The sequence below is a fragment of the Fundulus heteroclitus genome, chromosome 16 (assembly GCF_011125445.2).
Source record: "Fundulus heteroclitus isolate FHET01 chromosome 16, MU-UCD_Fhet_4.1, whole genome shotgun sequence".
Taxonomy (NCBI): Eukaryota; Metazoa; Chordata; class Actinopteri; order Cyprinodontiformes; family Fundulidae; genus Fundulus; species Fundulus heteroclitus.
Window position 1 is genome coordinate 24,890,930 of NC_046376.1, and position 19,692 is coordinate 24,910,621.

A 19,692-nucleotide genomic window follows, 5' to 3' on the forward strand; every position below is an offset into this window, starting at 1 on the left:
GACGATGAGAGATGAGTTGTTCCTATTTTAAGTGCAAAAACTCTTATTCATTGCAGATCATCTTATTAATCTGCTCAAATCAAGAGACAGAAACCACTAATTTTAAGAAAATCTTATTTATTTTTAGTTCCGTTTTTGCAGTGTTTTTAGACTCCTTTTAGGAAAGATGGATATAGGGCGGACTGTAGGAGCAGCTGAACAACAGTGATGGAAGGGAAAACTATGCTTGTTCGTCTGTACGAAGGTATAACTCAGTTTGAGTTCATAACATTGTATAAACATTGTATGCCTCATGGTTGAATTAAAGGGTAATCCTTTACGCTTAGTTCTGCCGTGTTTTGGAAATATGTATGTTGCATAAGCTGAATCTTTGTCAGCGATCACTTAACAAGACAGATTTTTCACTAAGCGTTAATAAAGCGCGTAAAGTAAACTTTGCACCCCTAATATAGAATTCACTGTAAATTCCTTCCATGGATAGATCAATGGCAACAATGGTGTTTAAACTTGGGATTTAATGTCAATTTGTCCATCAGGACCTTGAAAAACTTCACTGATAAGATTGTGTTTGAGCATTTTTGTTCGCCTTAATGTTGGCAGATAAGGCAAAAATGCATCTGGTAACGCTGAGCTTCACCATCACCGCCATTACACTATCTTTGTTGTCGGAGGTTAGAGGGTACGCTTCCGCGCGGCCGGAGCGATCTTCCAGTTGGCGTCACGTCAGTTCCTCATTTGATACGACCGAATGCAAACATCACTCGTACTCCTGCTAAAGTCCAAATCGGCTTCCTGTAGCGGTCAACCAGGCCAGAATCCAGACAGCAGACGTTCCCCCTGACCGCTCTAATGCTGCATTCAAACTTGTACGCTGGATCGTCTAGATCAGAACAACTAGGTAGTAATCTCATTTTTGTTTAATTTTTGAGTGCTTATTTAAAAATTCTTGAACACCATTGACTTTGGTTTTATTGCTGTATAAAATCCAGACATTATCCTATACCTGATGATCCTTTACTAATTAAAATAAATTCAAACCAAATCTTCAGTCAGTTCTACATAATGAAATCGAGTTATTTGCAAAAATTATAAATTATTTTTAAACTGCCGGAGACAAAATAAATTCTCTCGACTAAAACAACCTAAAAATCTAGTGACCCGTGACGTTGAAACAGCTACATAGCAAACTGTGATTTGTCTTCTGCACCGTTGGTCCTCTATCCTCTCCTTACTCTGGTACCCCGTCTGTCTGTCTGTGCCCAGGTGGTGAACAAGCCCGACAGCCATGGAGGCAGCCTGGACTGGACCAAAATCTGCGAGAAGTCCTCCAAAGTCATCACTTTCATAGACTTGGCCGGCCATGAGAAATACCTCAAAACCACCGTGTTTGGGATGACAGGACACCTTCCAGACTTCTGCATGCTTATGGTCAGAAAACAGAAACTTTTTGCTTTTTTATTAAGAAAGAATTTCAGTTTATGAAGAATTAAGGCTTTAGGTTTCCCGTGTGGAGGTTTTACTCTTCATTTCAGTGTGAAACAAGACTGGTATCACTAAATAAGCTCCGATTTTCTGTTTTATTCTTCCCGTTTCACCAGGTTGGCAGTAATGCAGGTATTGTAGGGATGACCAAAGAACACCTGGGCCTGGCTTTGGCTCTGAACGTGCCAGTCTTCGTAGTGGTGACCAAAATAGACATGTGTCCAGCCAACATCTTGCAAGGTTAGTTTCCAGGAATGCAAGGAGCCTTGTGTTGATTATGATCAAAGTGAAATTTTCACTTGCTTTGCATAAAACTTTGTGTGTGAAACGTGCTTCCATCTAACCAGAGACCTTGAAGCTACTCCAAAGGCTCCTGAAGTCTCCCGGCTGCAGGAAGATCCCCGTCCTGGTGCAGAACAAAGACGACGTGATAGTGGCAGCCTCAAACTTCAGCTCAGAGAGGTAACCGAGCCTCTCTGCGCCGCTCGAAAGAAGAAGTTGGAACTAAGCTGCTTGTTTGTAACCCCGCGTCTGCGTTGTTTCCTGGCCAGGATGTGCCCCATCTTTCAGATTTCCAATGTGACCGGGGAGAACATGGACCTGCTAAAGATGTTCCTCAACCTGCTCTCCTCCAGAACATCGTACAGAGATGATCAGCCTGCTGAGTTTCAGATAGATGATACCTATTCTGTACCGGTAACCCCAAACGCTGATGAAATTAAATTGCTGGATGTAGTTTTAAACACATTTTTACCTAGTTTGATTCCTCCTTAACGTCCTGCTGTTGTTCTCGTCTTCTCTCCAGGGAGTGGGAACTGTAGTATCGGGAACCACCCTACGTGGGCTCATACGTCTGAATGATACCATGCTACTGGGTCCGGATCCTCTTGGAAGCTTCATCCCCATCGCTGTGAAGTCAATCCACCGCAAACGAATGCCGGTTAAGGAGGTTCGAGGCGGCCAGACGGCCTCGTTTGCTTTAAAAAAGGTAGGGAGGGAAATTTACTCCTCACCATCTACTGGAATGAGTAGCTGGGTTTTATGCCGTGCAGTTTTTGTAGGTAAGGTGATTGAGAAATCTTATGTTGTGTCTTAAACATGGTTCAATGATTAAGCACTGTATAAAAGCTATATTCTGTCTTTCCATGCATTTTTCTCTCAAGATCAAGCGTTCGTCTATTAGAAAGGGGATGGTGATGGTGTCGCCAAAGTTAAACCCACAGGCAACTTGGGAGTTCGAGGCTGAAATTCTGGTTCTGCATCATCCCACTACGATATCGCCCAGATACCAGGCAATGGGTGGGTAACCGTAGCACTGAGAGGCGTCCGAGTACACATTTATACTGGTGCAGAGAGTGCATTGCACACATTATTGCACACATTTTTATGTGTGCAATGCACTCTACAATCAGGCTGGTGATAATGTCACCAGCCTGATTGTCTAGTGATAGGAATAAAAAAATTTTGAAATCCGAAAGTGAAGTCCTTTGTTTTCTGCCTGTTACTGGCACCACTTAATAAAATCCGTTTTTCAGAAAAGCAAAGAAAAGGCCATAAAAAGTCTGTTGAAAGTTTACTGCATGGCAATAACACAGAAAATATGTGAAAGAATGAAATTTGTTCAAATGAAACCAAATTTTCCTTCTTGGCATTTAGGGATGTTGAAGTTGTACACTTCATTGCATTTTGGGGGGATTTTATATGATGGACTGGCACAAAGTAGAACTTTTTTTCCCTTTTTTCTTTTTTCACAAATAATAATCTGAACATGTTTTCTGTGAAAAAGTTCAAATTAAATGAATACTGTCGCAAGGCACTACGGTTAATTTAGTGTGAGGAGAGAACGTGGACTGATCCGTCTGTCGCCTGTTTTGTCCCTCATGCAACAATCAGTCCACTGTGGTAGTATACGACAGACGGCCACCATCTTGTCCATGAATAGAGACTGCTTAAGGACAGGAGACAAGGCTTCAGTCCACTTCCGCTTCATCAAAACCCCGGAGTATCTTCACTGTGACCAGAGGCTGGTGTTCAGAGAGGGTCGCACCAAGGCCGTGGGAACCATCACTAAGGTAGAACGGTTGCACAGACACTGTAGAGCGTAGGTTTAACTCTTGTGTAGGAAGGAAAATCTGATTTTAAAGTCTTGTTTGTTTCCTTGTAATCTTTGCAGCTGTTGCACTCCACCAATAACATGCCAACAAACTCCAAACCGCCACAAATCAAAATGCAGTCCACAAAAAAGGCGCCTCTCAGAAAAGAGGACGGCACCATGGCAACCGGCGAGGATGCGGCAACGATAGCGCAGCCGACCGCTCAGAGCGCGTCACAGCCGGTGAGTCAACGCAGATCCGGGGACACTCCCAGTTTTTTTAAATCTCGCACACATTATGCAGATTTCTGCCACTTCTTGGACGTGAATGATCGAGTCTAACTTCCTAACATCGTTCTCCTCCTTTCTGTCCCCAATTCATCCTCTTATTTATTTAATCAATGTCAATTTATTTTATTTTCATCCCAAAACTTTTTGCCACACCGTCACTCCTTTTATACTCTTGACTCTTCTTTGCTTGTGCGGCCGAATCCCAAAGGGGGAGGGAGATGATGACCCTCAAATAAAAGAGGGCAACAAAGAGAACAAGGTAAAAATGTGTACGAACAAGAAGAGCGGGGGCCAAAAGCACAGCGCTGAACTAAGAGCCCTGTAACGTGATCCATGCATGGCCTTTTGTCACTGTTTAAAGTAGATAATCCGCGCTGCCTTAACGCTGTGTTTTCATTGTCTGTCCTTTCCAGCCAAAGTCTGGAGGAGGTGGGAGGAGAAGGGGTGGCCAGAGACACAAAGGAAAGGTCCAAAATAGCAGCAGCACCAACTTAATGACGTCACCCTCCGCGACAGCAACAGGAAACAGCTGAACTGTCATTCTTCCATCATTTCACCAAGTGTCATTCCACAAACCAAGATAGATATGTTTGGAGCAAGATAGTCTTAAACCTTGCCTCTCCATACCGGTTCATCTTTTTTTTTTTTATTTCCCCTTGTCCTGAAGTAAGACTGCCTCAGTTCTGCGTCATTTACGCATTTTAATGTCAGCTGCCTTCCCCGGTTGGCAAAGTTTGTTCTTAGGAAGCAGTGAGGTGTTACAGGTCAGTCTGCCTGGATGACGAGGTGTTCAAGTTTCTATATGTCGTTGGATCCGGTCCTTTAGCTGGCGACAGCAAAAGGCGGGGGCCGGTTCTAGTGAGTGCAGCTATAATTTAAACCGCCTCCTGCATTCCCTGTGCGTTTACGACAAAATAAGTTCTGTTTATACTTCAAATGTAAATTTGTTGTAAAAATTGGAAATTTGAGTTTGTACAAACTGTATGCAAATTACAAATGAATGTAGCAAGAGGGTAAACTATGATCCAAAACTTAAGCTATGTTAAATAAGCTGTGGCATCATTTTAACCTGGTTATCCATTTGGCACACACAAGCAGGTTTGCTGTTAGATGGTTGGACAATATTTAACCTCACTTACACTCTTAGATTCAGTCGTATCCGTCCTGCTTTTACCTGCTTGGTAACCTTATATTTATAGCGTTAATACAAAGAGGCACATTCGTCAAAGCAGTTGCTAATGATTATAATGCTTTACCTGTGAATCTAGTTCCGTGTGTTATTGCCTGTTGCTGTTTGTGATGATTTTAAACATTTTTCTGGAAAAAGAATAAAAATTAAAAAAACTTCAGCAGTGTTGCTTTCTAATTATGAAACTTATAATTAAAACATTCTAAAATAAGTCAACTTTTCTGCCTGAACTATATTGACTTCTTGAGCAACTTTGCTAACATTTGTTTTATCTTCAAAACATTCAAACTCAAGACTTATCAATTTTGGATGTTTAAGCTTTTTTTTTTTTTTTTTTTTTTTTCTCGTTTAGAAGTGGAAACCTCAGATTTCTAGTGTCTAAACAATTGTCTCCAACATTTTAAAGGTGAAATAAACTTAAAAACAAACAAAAAAAGACATTTTTAGGATACAATTCAATTGCTTATGCATGTAGTAAGAAACAAAGCTCCCTTAATTCCTGTACAGTTTGCAAGTCAACATACTTAAAAGTTGGCACATTGTTAGTTTAGTTAAAAAAAAAAAAAAATCAAAGTATTGATTATATTTTTTATGTAACATGTATTGATGTAACACAAGTAGTAGCTACTGTTTATATATTAAACGATACAAGTGCATTTTTACTACCCATGTTCATGATCACCCTCTAAAAGGCTTTGCTTGGCATGTGCAACATGACAGTAGTTCAACGCGACGCATTTCAGGAATTTCAAAAGAGAGGAAAGTAACATTCTTCGCAAAAATAGTTTCTACTTTTACAGCTTTATGATTAGGAATGTTCTTTGTTGGTCCTAAAATGTAGGAGTTTACAGCATGATGAAGAACAGGATATGTTGAAAACATCTTAAGATGGTCAATATCTAATGTGTAATAATTCATGCACAAAGTAGTGTTGATGGCATAATAGGGCCTGGCCTACCTGTACAGATTATTCTGTACAGCAGGGATGTTTGTCTTGCAAATTTATTTTAAACCTTGTAGCAAAACCTCAAATGCAGGACACAAACTTAAAAAAAATTAAATTAAAGTATGCACCAAAATGTAGTCTCTGTACAAAGCAGTTGATTACTGGGTTTCAGTCATAACTTTGGTGCGGTTAGTGCCCATGACTCACGGGGACAGAAAATGTCTGAAGTTGCTACGCCGTTTTAACAAAGTAACCAAGGTAGGAATTGTAATCAGCAGCTGAAAAGATATCAGATACACCAACATGCAATCATCAGTACTTAAGAAAAAAAAACATCTGGACTTCTTTAGGTTCTTTAATGACATTTCACTTCTCACCAAAAAGACTTCTTCAGTTCTGCAGATGGTGGGCAGTCCAACCATGTTCAGAAGTGAAGAGGCCTTTTTGGATGAGAGGTAAAGGGCCTTCCAGACAACAGATATCCAGCTGCTCTATACTGAAGCACTTAGGATTGTCATGTCCTGGATGACTGAATCTACACCAGCGTGATATCAAGATGCAGCACACGGGGTAAAGTTCTGCTGTTTTCAGCCATCGATGTCCCAGCTGAAGAGGTGATGTTTCACCAGCATGTCCTGCACGCCTTCTTTCAGTGGTTTCTGCTCCTTCTCCTAAAAACAACAGCAAAAACAAATACAAAAAAGGCAACAGTCAGACACATTACAAGCATATGCTCCCCATTATTGAGTGGAAACATGACTAACATACTATATTGTAAATATGGTTAGGTCTGACCAATACAAAGCGGTACATATTCCAGGAGTGAAAGAAAAACTAAATTTCTCCCACCATACTGTTTTACAAAGATTGCAATTTCTAATTTATATTTGGTTAGCCATCAAAAAGGGAAAGAAAGATCAACTGCAAAATATAAGACAAGGGTTCTTAATTTCCACAGAAACTTTTCAACATGATAAATTAAGGAAAGCTGTAGTAACAGATTCATGTTATCTGCATATCTGAAGGGAATTAAGTGTTTTGAGAGAGAAACAATGATGGAGAGCACTTTATACAACATTTGAGGTCCAACTTTGAATGATTAGGAAGAGCTGTAGAAATGTGTTTTTCTTCAAAAACTCACCAAGTTTGTCTGAAAGACATTTGTTTTATCTGGCATGGTTATTCTGATAAGGATGTTTTAGGGTCATGTGTGGTTTGATACAAATTTTAAGCAGCAATAAAAGAACACTGGAGTCTCCATGGAGGTTTTGTGTGTGGAGCACAAACTGAATTGACTTCAACTAATGACTATCTCACAGCTACCGACCGGTCTGATAAGGTTACCTAGAGATCCTAACCACAGAGGTGATCCAGAACGTCCATCTGCTTTCAGGATAGTGGATCTCTTTATCGAGGTTGTCTCTCCTGAACCCAACAAGCTGTTCTAACGCCGACGTCACTGATGTTTTAAGACCGTCTCTGATACTCACCACTTTCTTGTCAGGCAGCTCACTGTCTTGAGAGAGACTGAAGGCAAATTTTGACAGGACCCTGAGGACACAAAACAGAAGTGACCAGAAGTTTTATTACAGCAATCACACATTTTTCATACCGTGGCCTTGTAGGATCAAACCGTTTACCTTTTGAAAGACATATTCCCTAAACAGTTTTTAAAATGATTCAAAACAGTCTACTACATATGGGCGAATTTGACTACAAGGCATGCAGCAAACTGGCAAAGAAACTAACCTGGAGCCGTTTAAACATTACTGTTTTTTTCTAACTTGTCGTTATTACCTGAGCTCACACTTGATCTGCACCCAGCCGGGACTGCGAAGGAATGACCATGGATGATACCACTTTTCAACTGCAGCCATGCTGGAGCACAACACCTCCAACCACAGATGAAGCACCTGCTCACTGGAGACACGGAGGAAACATTAAGCACCAAATATTTACACGTCATTCTGCAAGTCTCTACATTTCATAAAATCTAACTCAGGACTTTTGCAAATGTATGTTTGTGTGTGTGAGAAAACTCACTTCAGGCCAACACAGACAAGAGACCTGAACTTGACATCCATCTGAGCATGTACAGCGTCATGGCTCATGTTTACAGACTGCACTGCCTGCAAAAAGCGGACAAGAGCGTGTTTACTTTTTTCTTGAAACCTGTTGCTGCAGGTCTAACTTTAATACAACACAGAAATTAGTTAAAGAGTAAAAAAATGCTGCCATATTAGATTCAAATAACCCATCTCATCAGTGTGGGGACCTCTTTGGTCCACTGTACACTTACTCTGTACAGCAACTCCTCTGGCGTTAGCACTTTTCCATCTTCATCCAACCTGGTAAAACAACAGAGAGTGATCCGTTACCTTCACAGAGTGATGACAAACTAAGATTTTGACACTGCTGTAACACATTATATTATCCATGCAGATTAGGGCCGGGTCTCTTTACAGTGGATATAAAAAGTCTACACACCACTGCTCAAATGCCAGGTTCTTGTCATGTAAAAAAAAAAAATGACATCAAGGTAAATCATTTCACACGTTTTTCCACCTTTAATGTGACCCATTACCTGTACAACGCAAGTAAAAAACAAACTGAAATCTTTAAAGGGGAAATGTAAAAGATAAAAACCGTAAAACAACATGGCTGCATAAATATGCACATCCTTAAATTAATAGGTTGTTGTAGCACCTTTGACCTTTATTACAGCCTTCAGTCTTTTTGGGTAGGAGCATCTATTATACAGCCAGTACTTGCCAGAAATTCCTGCAGCTCCGTCAGTGTTGCTGTCGGTCTCTTGGGAGCCTCCCTGACTACTTTTCTTCATGTCTGATCAATTTTGGACGGATGTCCTGTTGTTGGTAATGTCACTGCTGTGCCATATTTTCTCCCCTTGATGATGACGGTCTTCATTGTGTTCTAAGATATATCTAATTCCTTGGAAATTCTTTTGCAGCCTTCACCTGACTGATATCTTTGAATAATCAGATCCCTCTGATGCTTAGGAAGCTCTCTGTGGACCTTAGCTGGAAGATGTAGCTACAAAAATGTCAGAAAAAGCCCACTGGAGCAGCTGAACTTTATTTAGAGTTGATCAAAGGTACTTTAACTAGTGACAGGTGTGTGTTGACTCTAATTTAACATGAGTTTGAATGTGATTGGTTAAATCTGAACAGAGCCGCATCCCCAGTTATAAAAGGGTGTGCACACTTGTGAAACCACATTATCCCAGCTGTTTATTTTTACTTCACCTCCCTCAAAGATTTCTGGTTGTTTTTCAATTGTGTTGTATAGGTTATAGGTCACATTAAAAAGGTGGAAAAACATGTGAAATTATTTATTATGAATCCCCCCACACCCCCCACAAACAATAACCTGGCAGGTTATTAATAACAGGGGTGTGAAGACTTTTTATATAACTGCAAATTAAGAAATGAGGAACGTTGTTTCTAGGGCTGGAGTAATTTGTTGACTTTACTAATCCTTCTAAGTCAATATATTATTTGACAAATCATGTTTAAGATGTTATTCTTTGTTTCCAAAAGTTAGTTTTCCTCCAAAGTGCTATGTGTGCATTGTTTCCCTGCATCTGTGCCTTTAATTCAGTCCAGAGCTTGACACCAGTTATTGGCTAGCTCTGTCGGCACTGCTTTTTAAAACCAAATGGGCATCTGATGACTCCCCAATGAGCCTTGATATAAAAGATTTTCTAAGTCTGAAGTCGTCTAAAGTGGTTTTCAGCGAGCAATTTCTGCAATTTCTTGCATTTTCTCAAACTATCCTTAAACCCATAATAAATACATTTTTTTTTTTTTTTTTTTTTTTTTTTTTTAACAGCCCCATCATAACTTTTTAACAGAAAAGGTGTAGTGGAAAGCCTGTATTGGAGGTGGCAAAAAGAAAAAAAAAACAAAAAGCACTGTGCATTCAGTTTACCTGTATGTTTTACAAAGCACAAGTCTGGAGTAGACAGAATTGAAATCTCTCTCCACCTCCCTACTAGCTGCCTGAGGAAAAGCACATAAAGAAGAATAATGTATTTCTATTTTGAACTTAAAAGCCATTTCATTTATGAGGCCATAATAAGAATATATATTTAAAATAAAAACCTACCTCCTCTATAAATAACCACGGATGACAGGGCCCTCCAAGTATAGAGGTCTTTTTTAATCCATGCTGAAAGATGGCCTTCAGAGCGGGACATAGAGTTCCTCTCACCAGATCAGTCACTGCCTCCGTCACTGAGTCATCACCTGCTAATGAGTACTGCACATCGCCAGGTTCACCAGTCAATGCCAAAAAAGGCATTTGGTACAATATTCATCTTGTGCATGAACTTCCATATGTGAAATCTTACCTCCTTACTCCTTTCATCCAGAATCTCCACAAACTTGGCTGGGAACCAACCTGTAGCAAAAGGCAACAAATAATGTATGTGATAACAGATTCATAAACACAGCAATAATAATAATAATAATAATAATAATAATAATCACCTCTAAGGCCATTGAGCTCACCAACCCAACAGTGCTCATCTTTTTGTGAGATGATCTATCACAGAAAGACAATGTCGAGTAAATGACACAAAGAGACATGTTTTCATGCATAGAAAACAGCATTTGTCTTCGTATAACTCACAGTGATGATGTCATTCTTTCTGAAACCCAACTCATCATCGTCGTGACGTTCGAAGTCCAGCAAAGCCTTTGCCCGTCTCCGTCTGTTACGAGACACCACGAGGAAGGTTTCATGATCCCTCTGATGGCTCTCCATGGAGTAATCTGGGGTCAGGTCCTGGAGAGAAAAGAAGAGAGGACCTTAACAGAGGGCATAACAACACATTTATGACCTAAAAAAATGCAGTTTTAATTGCAAGAAAAGTTGCACATTCTTCTTTTAATTTCCAAAAGAGGAACACTGGCTGTGCGACGTTTGGACCTACAGTGCTGGAATGCCGTGGGTCTAGACAGTGGAAGTGCTCTGCAGTACGAGCGATAGCCTCCCTTAGAGCAGCCACCAACTCTGTCTGCTTAATATTTTTGGACTTCAGCGCTTCAGCCTCATCCTCCCCGAACAGCAGAGAGGTCAGAGTGGATTTCCTTCGCAGGGACTGTCTCCTCACCACCTAAATGCACATAAAACAGGATGACCTTTCAGAAAAGCTTGATTAGATTGACATCACTGAATGTGCAGATTCTCAGGTTTTCTAACAGCATAAAAACAAACCTTGTTGAGGTTGGTATTGAGTGCTGAATGGTTTCCATTGTTGAGCTGTGCCTGTTCATTAAGAATATAGGCAAGGTGCTTGTGACGATGAGCCTCCAAGGTTTCCTGGGATAGCGTCCCTGCTATCCTCATAGCCTCTCCAAGAACTGCAGGCCCATCTTTTAACTGACTTGGTAAGTCTGACAGCGTGTTAAAAATGGATGCCGAGTTCTCTGATGATATAAGCTCCTCCTCCTGGCGTCATGAAGAATATTTCAGTAAGAATACCCAATATTAACAAACTTTACCAGTAATTCTAAACATTGGTGAAAATAATTAGACCGGACTAAGTTCCTAGCTATAGGGGTGCATAATCCATTCTAACCAAAGGAAACAAATCTGTATCAGACTGTTGAGACTCCAGGCTGTAGGTGTAGTGCTCCTACCTTAATTTTGAGCATACCCAGTGTGACCTGGAAGAGCACCACTGAGCCCTGATAAAAGAGCAGATCCCAGATCCTTAATAGCAGACGGATGTCCACCACACTGGCAAAAGACGTCAGGAACCAGTGCAACGTGATCAGCGACATCTCTGCAGGAAAAGGAAGGAAGTTGTTGCAATACTCACAGTACACACCACACACTAATTACATACACATTTAATACAAAATATATGATGAATTACATTGATTGCATCCTGCTGCGCTCTCTTTTTGTAAGTTTGACTATGCCAATACTAACCTATGTCATGCTCTTGGAGCAGGCGGTCCAGAGCAGGCAGGTACTGAACGATGAGCTGCCGTAGAACCCTCTGATCTGTTTGGACCCCCAGCAGTGTGGAGGAGAAGTAGGCTGGAGGAAGGAGGTCTTCAATCAAAGCGCACATCATCCACAGCGCGTCTTCCTCATCAAGAAAGAGCAGCAGGCAGGAAACAACCTACAGAAAAAGATATTTGTGGGAAAAAGACACAAACGGGACAACAACAGGAAAAAAAAGTCAAATGTTGATGTAATACTGCAAATGTACAGTTAGGGAAATGCAAATGCTTGTTCTCACCATGCCAGTGCCCTGGCAGTACCCAATATCTGGGTAGAGCCATGCCAGGCCTCTCAGTACCCGCCTCAGTCTTGGGACTCCAACACTGTTTAAAGTATTGAAGCATGCATTGGTTGGCATAGTCCGTAACAGGTCCTTTTCTATCTGTTATGTGGAGTTAAGAACAACCATTATCATTTCAAAGTTTAAAAAAATATTTACATCATCATTAATGTTATCTTTAATTTACCAACTTTTTTTTTTTTTTTTTTTTTTTAAAAACAAATAAACCAAAAAGAACATACAAACAGTAACAGAACAATGCTCAATACTAAATTAGAGCGATTTATTAACATTATATTTAGTAGTTGGTAATTCCGGGTGTTCTCATTTAAGATGCATACATCTATCTATTAAATGTAAATAAAGTTGGGGATTTTACTTGTTTAGCTGTGCTGGTGTCATCATTAGAGCTGTTCTTGACGATTTCCTTGTAAGAAATCTCTGAGGTCCTCTTCTTTTGCAGTGCTCCAGACAGACGCATCCATAACTTAGTAGTTTAAGAAAGATATAGGACAGTTATTGATATCATGAAGATAAGGTGAAGCAGTTCATAAAAACAGACTCTAGCTTGGGCTGGACTTTAAAGCTCAAATCATCATATCAGTGTCTTCTCCAGTGGGAATATCTACCTGTGGCCTCATGCTGTGAGGTATACCCCCTAGGACCAAGGAACGCAGACGCTCGGACCGTGCGAGGACAGGATCGATGAGATCCCAGGTTAGGTCCCCCACGGTGTGGTTGTGGGTGAACTCCAAATGGGCCTGCCAGCGGAGCCGCTGCTGGGGGTCTTCACGCTGGGGGGAGCCCTCGGTGCCCAACCTTATCTTGGGTTCCCCATCATCTGAAAGGAGAGATTTAACGAGGTTTATCTTTCAAACAATATTAACACTAGGAAATACTTTGCAACTTCCTAAATAACGATGGGTAAGTACTGGAAAAAGTTAAAATGACAGCTAAAACAAGAAAAGATATCTGCAATAGAAATGAATAGACTATGAAAAATGCTAATTGGTAGAAGCTACCGAAATAAAAGATAAACACTTAACAACAATAGCGACAATGTAAAAGGAGAATTACTTAAAAAAAAGTTAATTTACATTTAATTTAAAATTGTCATAATTAATGCATACCCTTCTCAATACATCAAAAGAATCTGTATTGGGGTCAATCAAACCCTTCTTATAATTGCTAACCAGAATATTTTCATTGTTGGGAGGGGTATTTTGTCGATTTAACCTTGGTGTTATGGTCCAACACTTTGAGGCTGGAGGGGTTCCTTCCCTCCAGATTCTCAAAAAGATTCAAGTTGAGACTCTGGCAGGGGATGCTCAGGGAAAACATTGATATTACCTCCAGTCAGAACAAACATGTTGGTAAAATTAAAAGAACTCCTTTAAACATAAATCTGCAAGGAGTGAATACTTTTGGAAGTAACTGTGTTATATGAACTAAGTTGCATAACAAGGTCAAATTCACTTCTTAAAACAGAGAGAAAGCACAGCTGTTGAAAGTTTAATCCGTGTTGATTTTACATGGCAATACAAAAACACACCTTGCCTTAATTTTATTTTTTTTTCCTTTGGCAGCACTTGTTCAAGTTGACACAAAAATGAAAGAATAACAAACCACTTGATGGCAAGATCAATACTGGGGAAAAAACATGGATAATTCAAGTAACAAGCCCTCTATAGCTGTGGCACCGATGGGTGAAAATGGTGCTAGAGGGAGAACAAAACATGTTTTCATTTATTAGGATGAAAAAAAAAAAAGTGGAACAGCAACTCTGATCACATGAACTCTGTATATGTACAATTTCTACCAAGGTACAAAGATTTAATTCTTCTCAAATCTGACTTGGGGGAATTTTAAAAGTTTAAACAATTTTTTTTTTTTAAAGAAAGACGTTTGTGTGTGTTTTATGTGTGAAAATAAATAATACCTTGAATATCTATTCTGAAGCCAAACTCATCATATTGCTGTTCAGGCTGTTCTGCAGGATCTTTCTGTGGAGACAAAATAGTAACACGTTTCTTATTAAACCTGCAAATTAAAACAATAAGGAAGATTAGAACATTGTCAACAAAAGTATTTGTTAAAATTAAAAATGTGACTGCTCTTTTGACAGCATTAGTCAGATTCTCACTTGATGGTATTTGGCCAAAATGTCTTGTGGCCACATGCTTGGGGTAAGAGCAGAAAAAGAACCGCCTGGTGCCGGCGTGTAAGTACCTAATGCAGTGGGAGAGAAAATAAAATACATCAGTCGATCGACATATGGAGGGGGGGGACCAGTATAGACCACAGACCAATGTATATAATAAATGTAATAATTTTCAAACCAAATTCAGGAACTCATTACCAGACATTGTGCTGATTAACTGAGGTCACCGAGAGAGAGAAAGGATCATCCAGAGAAGACGCATCAGGTGACTGTCAGTCTGCAGAACAACAGAAGAAGCGAACAGACAGAAACATTTTATTTGGCAGTTTTAATAGCGTTAAGAGAAGCTGCCCAAAAAAAATAAAAAAAAGAAGAAGCTATAATCTAATACAAAAGCATTTTTATAGCAAACAAAACATGTGGTCAAGAAGCAAGTCTTTTTTTGCCACATACAGAAAAATAATGAAAATGAGAAAAACTGATAAATTGCTATTAAAATAATGTTGACTTTATTTTAGTGTTGACAAAACCCTGAAGGCATGTCATGTGCCGCCTGTTCAAACCTGCTGACATTTCGTCTACAGCTCCTCAACCAGAGATCTGCAACCTTTACAATCCAAGGAGCCACGTGTCTCAGTCAAGCTAAATAAAACGCATTTGGAGCCATAAAAATGTTACATTAACCTTTGAAAGAAAGGCATCATCTGCTGTAGGTCTACTATAGGATTTGTTGTAATTAAAAACAAAATAGCAACTGCCTCCATGCTGATGACAAGAAAAATAGATCTCAAAAAATATTACTGTTACTTCAGTATCATTCTGTGGGAAATTGTTATTACATCTATATTTAAAACATTAATTTGGCTAAAAAGAAAAGCAAACAAAGTTATTAGAAGCCATAGATGAAAACTAAAGGCTTATTTAATACATTGACACTATAAAATTTATTTTTGGAAGAAAATGACTTTTCTGCCAACATGATAAATGCTTTTTTTTTTTCTTTTTTTTATTATTAATAAATGGGGCTCATTACTATATATCCCATTAGTGTATATGCATTTAACTCATCCCTCAGGCAGCAGGGATGAGTTAAATGCTGTGCTGCCACTGTGCGGTGTCCGGCAGATGAAAATAGAATAAAATAGATAAGATAGAGAAATCCTTTACTGTCCCATTCTGGGGAAATTCACGTGTACCGACAGTGAATCGCAAAAGAATAAAGATGCACACTAGCGTAAGAACAAAAATATATATACCAAAAATAAGAGACTGTAGCGTAAGGGCAATTTTACAACAACAACAGTATGCAGACCGCCTGCCAGAATGATTCATTCTAGCAGCAGGCTCGCAGCATTTGAAGAGGGATTTAGGACTGAAGAGAGATAATAAATCAATCTGAGGTTGGAAGGATGGCCAAGCAGTTTCACGGAAGCTCTGTATGTAACTCTAGGGAATGATGAGAATGTAGAGACTCCCTCACAACAACACTACCGGTTTATTCACATGCCAGCAGACACTATAAAATACTTCCTGCAAACTGTTGCACAAAAGGAAACCAACCCCCAACTTAAACAACCTGTCACAAAAAAAAGACAAACTAAACCATTAATTATTTAAATATGCGTTACTAGGTTTACTACTAATTTTAGAGTCCTTTATGAGCCAGCAAATAGTATATCAATGTTTGTGTTTTCCTTTTGATATTGTTAAATGAAAGTACAATCGTCTATTGAGAATGTCATCTAGCCAACATGTTGGGCAGACATCTGGCTGCACGATATGAGAAAATCCTGCGATGGCGATAATATTGGGCGGTAAATACTGCGATTATATCAGCTCTTAAACCTGCCTATTTTCTTCATTCCTCTCTTTCTCGTCTGTGCTTCCTACACTCGCTGATGTTCATCATTGCCGGGAAGTCACCTTTGTCTGATGTGAGAATCTGGTGCTGGCTGGATATGACATTGGCGCGTAAACTGCTGATTCATAACAGTTGGGAGAAAGTTGGACAACAAGTATTGCACTCTAAACAGTTCTTTGCGATATGAATATTGCGCATACATGCACACGTATTGCAATAGCGATATACTTGCTGTGCAGCCTGAACCAGACGCATGTATGCAGAGGCTAACTAAAGAGCTGCAACTTGCACATAAATCAACATTCATAGCTTACTTGTACCTGGCAGGAGCTTAAACTCTCAGACCTGACAACATAGCTGTTTTAATTCTGCCGTGTGTGGCAGCATTCCCATACGGCCAAACAAACAGCGATACCGTTTATTGCCTCAAGCCACCAATAACAGGCCTGAGTTTAAAGAGGAGCAGCAGAAACGGTGCTGGTGAAAACCCCCGTTGTTACAACTTTGTAGCATGTAAAACCAATGAAAAAAAAAAAGAAACAAACAAAGCTAAACACATTTGAGAAAAGTTTGGAATGTGTCACCAGAAATAAAAGAACGCATTCAAATAAGCAAGAGTTTAAACGAAGACAGCTTGGACTTGACATGGGGCCGGTTATTGGTTTAATTGTATATTTAGGCTGTAAAACGTCACGGTTCCAAATCGCTAACATTTTTTAATCAAACTGTTACATTAGTTTAAAATCCTTTCAGTCAGATGCCAAAAAAAATGCTGGAGTGTCTCGAGTTTTATTCCTGCCAGAAGGAGCACAAAGCAACCTAGCGCTGCAACTGCTGCACAGTGCTGGTCAGCTCGCTGAAGGAAAGCTACTAAACCTTTGCCTCTCTGCAAATAGCTGACTGCAGGCAGGTAACCAGAGCAGATGACCTGACTCACTAACAGAGCAGCTGTTAGTTAAAGCTAAAATTTGTATGAGATATACTCCAAATTTCCATCTTTAGAGAGCAGAATAGCAAATAATGGAACAACACATTGCACAGTGAAAATTTGAAAGTTGCTACATTAAGCTGTCCTTTTTTTAAATTTATTTATCAAAATCAACGAAACAATAACTAAATGGTAAAAGCAGTGAGACAGCTGATGAAATTGTCTTGCAAAAAAAAAAAAAAAAGCAATTAGGTGAAGCAATAGTTTTCAGATTTATAGTTTATATACTTTTACTGTAAAACCGTAGTGTTTTTACTCAAGGCTACACTTTGCAAACTGCACAGTGACCCTTACCTGGGATGAATCGAATTCACATCTTAGTTAAGAATCAATAATGTTTGTGTAATTACTTTAAAGGGACATTACATTACGGCAGGTAGCACATTTCTGTACAGTACTATGTTAAGTCCCACAAGTCTTGCATCTTCTATGTCCGTACGGTAGGTTTGGACTGGACGATGAGCGGTTTCCTCAACAAAAATGTCTGGTAAAAATAATATATTAGATGCATTTTCATCCTTGCCTAAATGTTTTATGAATTATTGTGCAGTACAAGTGTGCAAAAAGGCTAAAAGGAACCCAAAACTCTGCTCTGGATTTTGCGTTCCACTCTATATGATCTAGAAACATGCAAGTGAGTAGCATTATTTACTCATTATTAAAAGTCAGCATTGTAGGAAGCTTGGCACCACTGGTTGGGTTGCAGGTGCTAGTCCCGACGCAGCAGCAGCTCAAAAGCTTAGAAAAGCATCTTCTCTCAAATAAGTGAAACTTGGACTTGCCATCACCCATTACATAAACCTGCAAACACAGGGACAGCCAAGAATAGGTGTGGCTTCACTCGCCTTGTGTTTGCAGAGAGTGCTCAAACCCTCTGACTAACATCCTGGTTGTCAGACACCATAGAAAAACTGAACCGTAACTTAAAAAAAAAAAAAAAAAAACTGCATCGCTGGAATCTCACCTCGTTGCGTTGATGGAAGAGTTTGCGTTGCCCTGAAAACGTGGCCAGCTAAAACAACCACCGCGTTTCCGCACAACGCCTCCTGCTGTTCCCGACAGTAACCCAAACATTGGTGACTCATTTTTCCATCAAAGACACGTGTAACAATTGTTTTTTTTGTGTGCGCAGTTTCCTCAAGATCGTGCAAATATGAAACGCAAAGTGAAGTCGCTCACAGAACAATAAAGATATCAGTCTACTTTGTATTACGTTTATTACAGATCCTGATAGTTAAATATAAACACTTTAGTGGCATAGCTTAAAATATAGCGAAGCCACAGCATGCAGATGAAACGCTAACAGAGGGGACACCGGCTACTGTTGTTTATTATTTGCTATAGTTTTGATCCAGCTTGTCAGCTGACAAACGTCCGTTACGTCAAGCCACAGCTGACGTCAGGTGCAACACGACAACAATGTACTACATTTCTCTTTGCAGCCGATTTTCACGGTGAAAAATGAGCGCATAAAAACAATTCGTGCAGTAAAAAAAAAAAAAAAAGTGTCTTATGCTCGATAACGCAAACATCGTAGAGACTGGCGTTCTCCCCGAGTATTCAGCTGCTAGACACGAATGCTAATTCATTTAGCGTGCGGCTAATAGTTGCCAGCGACGGAGTAACACAGCCGGTTCACTTCTACTTACCGTGACATTTTTTCCTGGTGGAAAGACGGGCATACGGGTTCCGTGTTAAAATCCGTTCCGTCGTCGAATATGGAGAACACCACGTCACACTGTACCGCTCGCCGCTTCTCATTAATAATGTGTCTACCCTGCTGTGCACCTGCTAAAGGCGAAGCGCGTCGCTCCCGTGTATTCCTACACCCCCAGGGTTTTCCCTGTTCTGCATCCCGGAGCGTCACATTTCAGTGCGAAGATATCCTTCCGCGACGACGGCTGAGTGACGACGGCGCTGGCGTGTTCCATTCATTACGTACGGACACGCCCCTCATTCATGCCAGCGCTTCGGAGAGCGACGAGTCACCATTTAAAGCAGAACTCACACGACATAGAGAAAGTCTGACATCCCGCAGGCCAGATCCTTTTTTTGCGTCTCATATTTAATGAATCTGCGCGGATAAATGGCACCACATGTTCTTTGTATAATTTTCCCATGTGTTTTCAACCCTTTCTTACATTTTATTTTAGTATTCAAATCATTTATCTTGCTTAAACAAATAAACGCACACGCTCAAGCAGACGAGAAATAATATCTGTATAATTTTCTTACGCTTTTTCACCCATCTGTAAATTCTAAAGCTTTTTTTTTGTGTGTGTGTGTGGCAAAAACAAGAAAACCAATATTTTGTGAAGATAGACAGAGTTGAATAGCCATTAAAATGAATAATTTTCCCCTTA

At 39.9% G+C, this 19,692-nt stretch overlaps 2 protein-coding genes across 3 annotated transcripts; one reads left to right on the forward strand and one right to left on the reverse strand.

Moving 5' to 3' along the window:
- Positions 1-1,263: 1,263 nt before the first annotated feature.
- On the forward strand, positions 1,264-5,214 carry LOC118566370 (GTP-binding protein 1-like; the record flags this gene model as incomplete). 2 transcript variants are annotated; one of them, XM_036148206.1, is given in 10 exon segments in its annotated part: positions 1,264-1,428; positions 1,599-1,722; positions 1,830-1,944; positions 2,034-2,178; positions 2,288-2,470; positions 2,646-2,781; positions 3,376-3,554; positions 3,656-3,817; positions 4,074-4,124; positions 4,279-5,214. In XM_036148206.1, coding segments are annotated over 10 exon segments (1,380 nt in total), but the record flags the coding sequence as incomplete, so codon positions are not given.
- A 625-nt stretch (positions 5,215-5,839) lies between these two features.
- LOC105939435 (small G protein signaling modulator 3) lies at positions 5,840-19,230 on the reverse strand. The gene is made up of 21 exons (XM_036148203.1): positions 18,979-19,230; positions 14,679-14,757; positions 14,463-14,548; positions 14,259-14,322; positions 12,949-13,160; positions 12,699-12,806; positions 12,278-12,421; positions 11,962-12,157; positions 11,667-11,812; positions 11,242-11,475; positions 10,958-11,140; positions 10,654-10,809; positions 10,512-10,566; positions 10,373-10,422; positions 10,129-10,281; positions 9,952-10,022; positions 8,300-8,348; positions 8,044-8,129; positions 7,798-7,920; positions 7,491-7,551; positions 5,840-6,671 (listed from the first exon to the last, which is right to left on the reverse strand). Exons 2-21 carry the CDS (start codon positions 14,683-14,685, stop codon positions 6,588-6,590), a joined length of 2,268 nt encoding a protein of 755 aa, XP_036004096.1. The 5' UTR covers positions 14,686-14,757; positions 18,979-19,230; the 3' UTR covers positions 5,840-6,587.
- Between the last annotated feature and the right edge of the window lie 462 nt (positions 19,231-19,692).

Coding starts and splice junctions, on each gene's coding strand:
- LOC105939435 (XM_036148203.1), bottom strand. Junction 7,921..8,043: donor CTTGTCTGTGTTGGCCTGAA/GTGAGTTTTCTC, acceptor CCGTGTCTCCAG/TGAGCAGGTGCTTCATCTGT. Junction 6,672..7,490: donor AGCTGCCTGACAAGAAAGTG/GTGAGTATCAGA, acceptor TGTTGTTTTTAG/GAGAAGGAGCAGAAACCACT.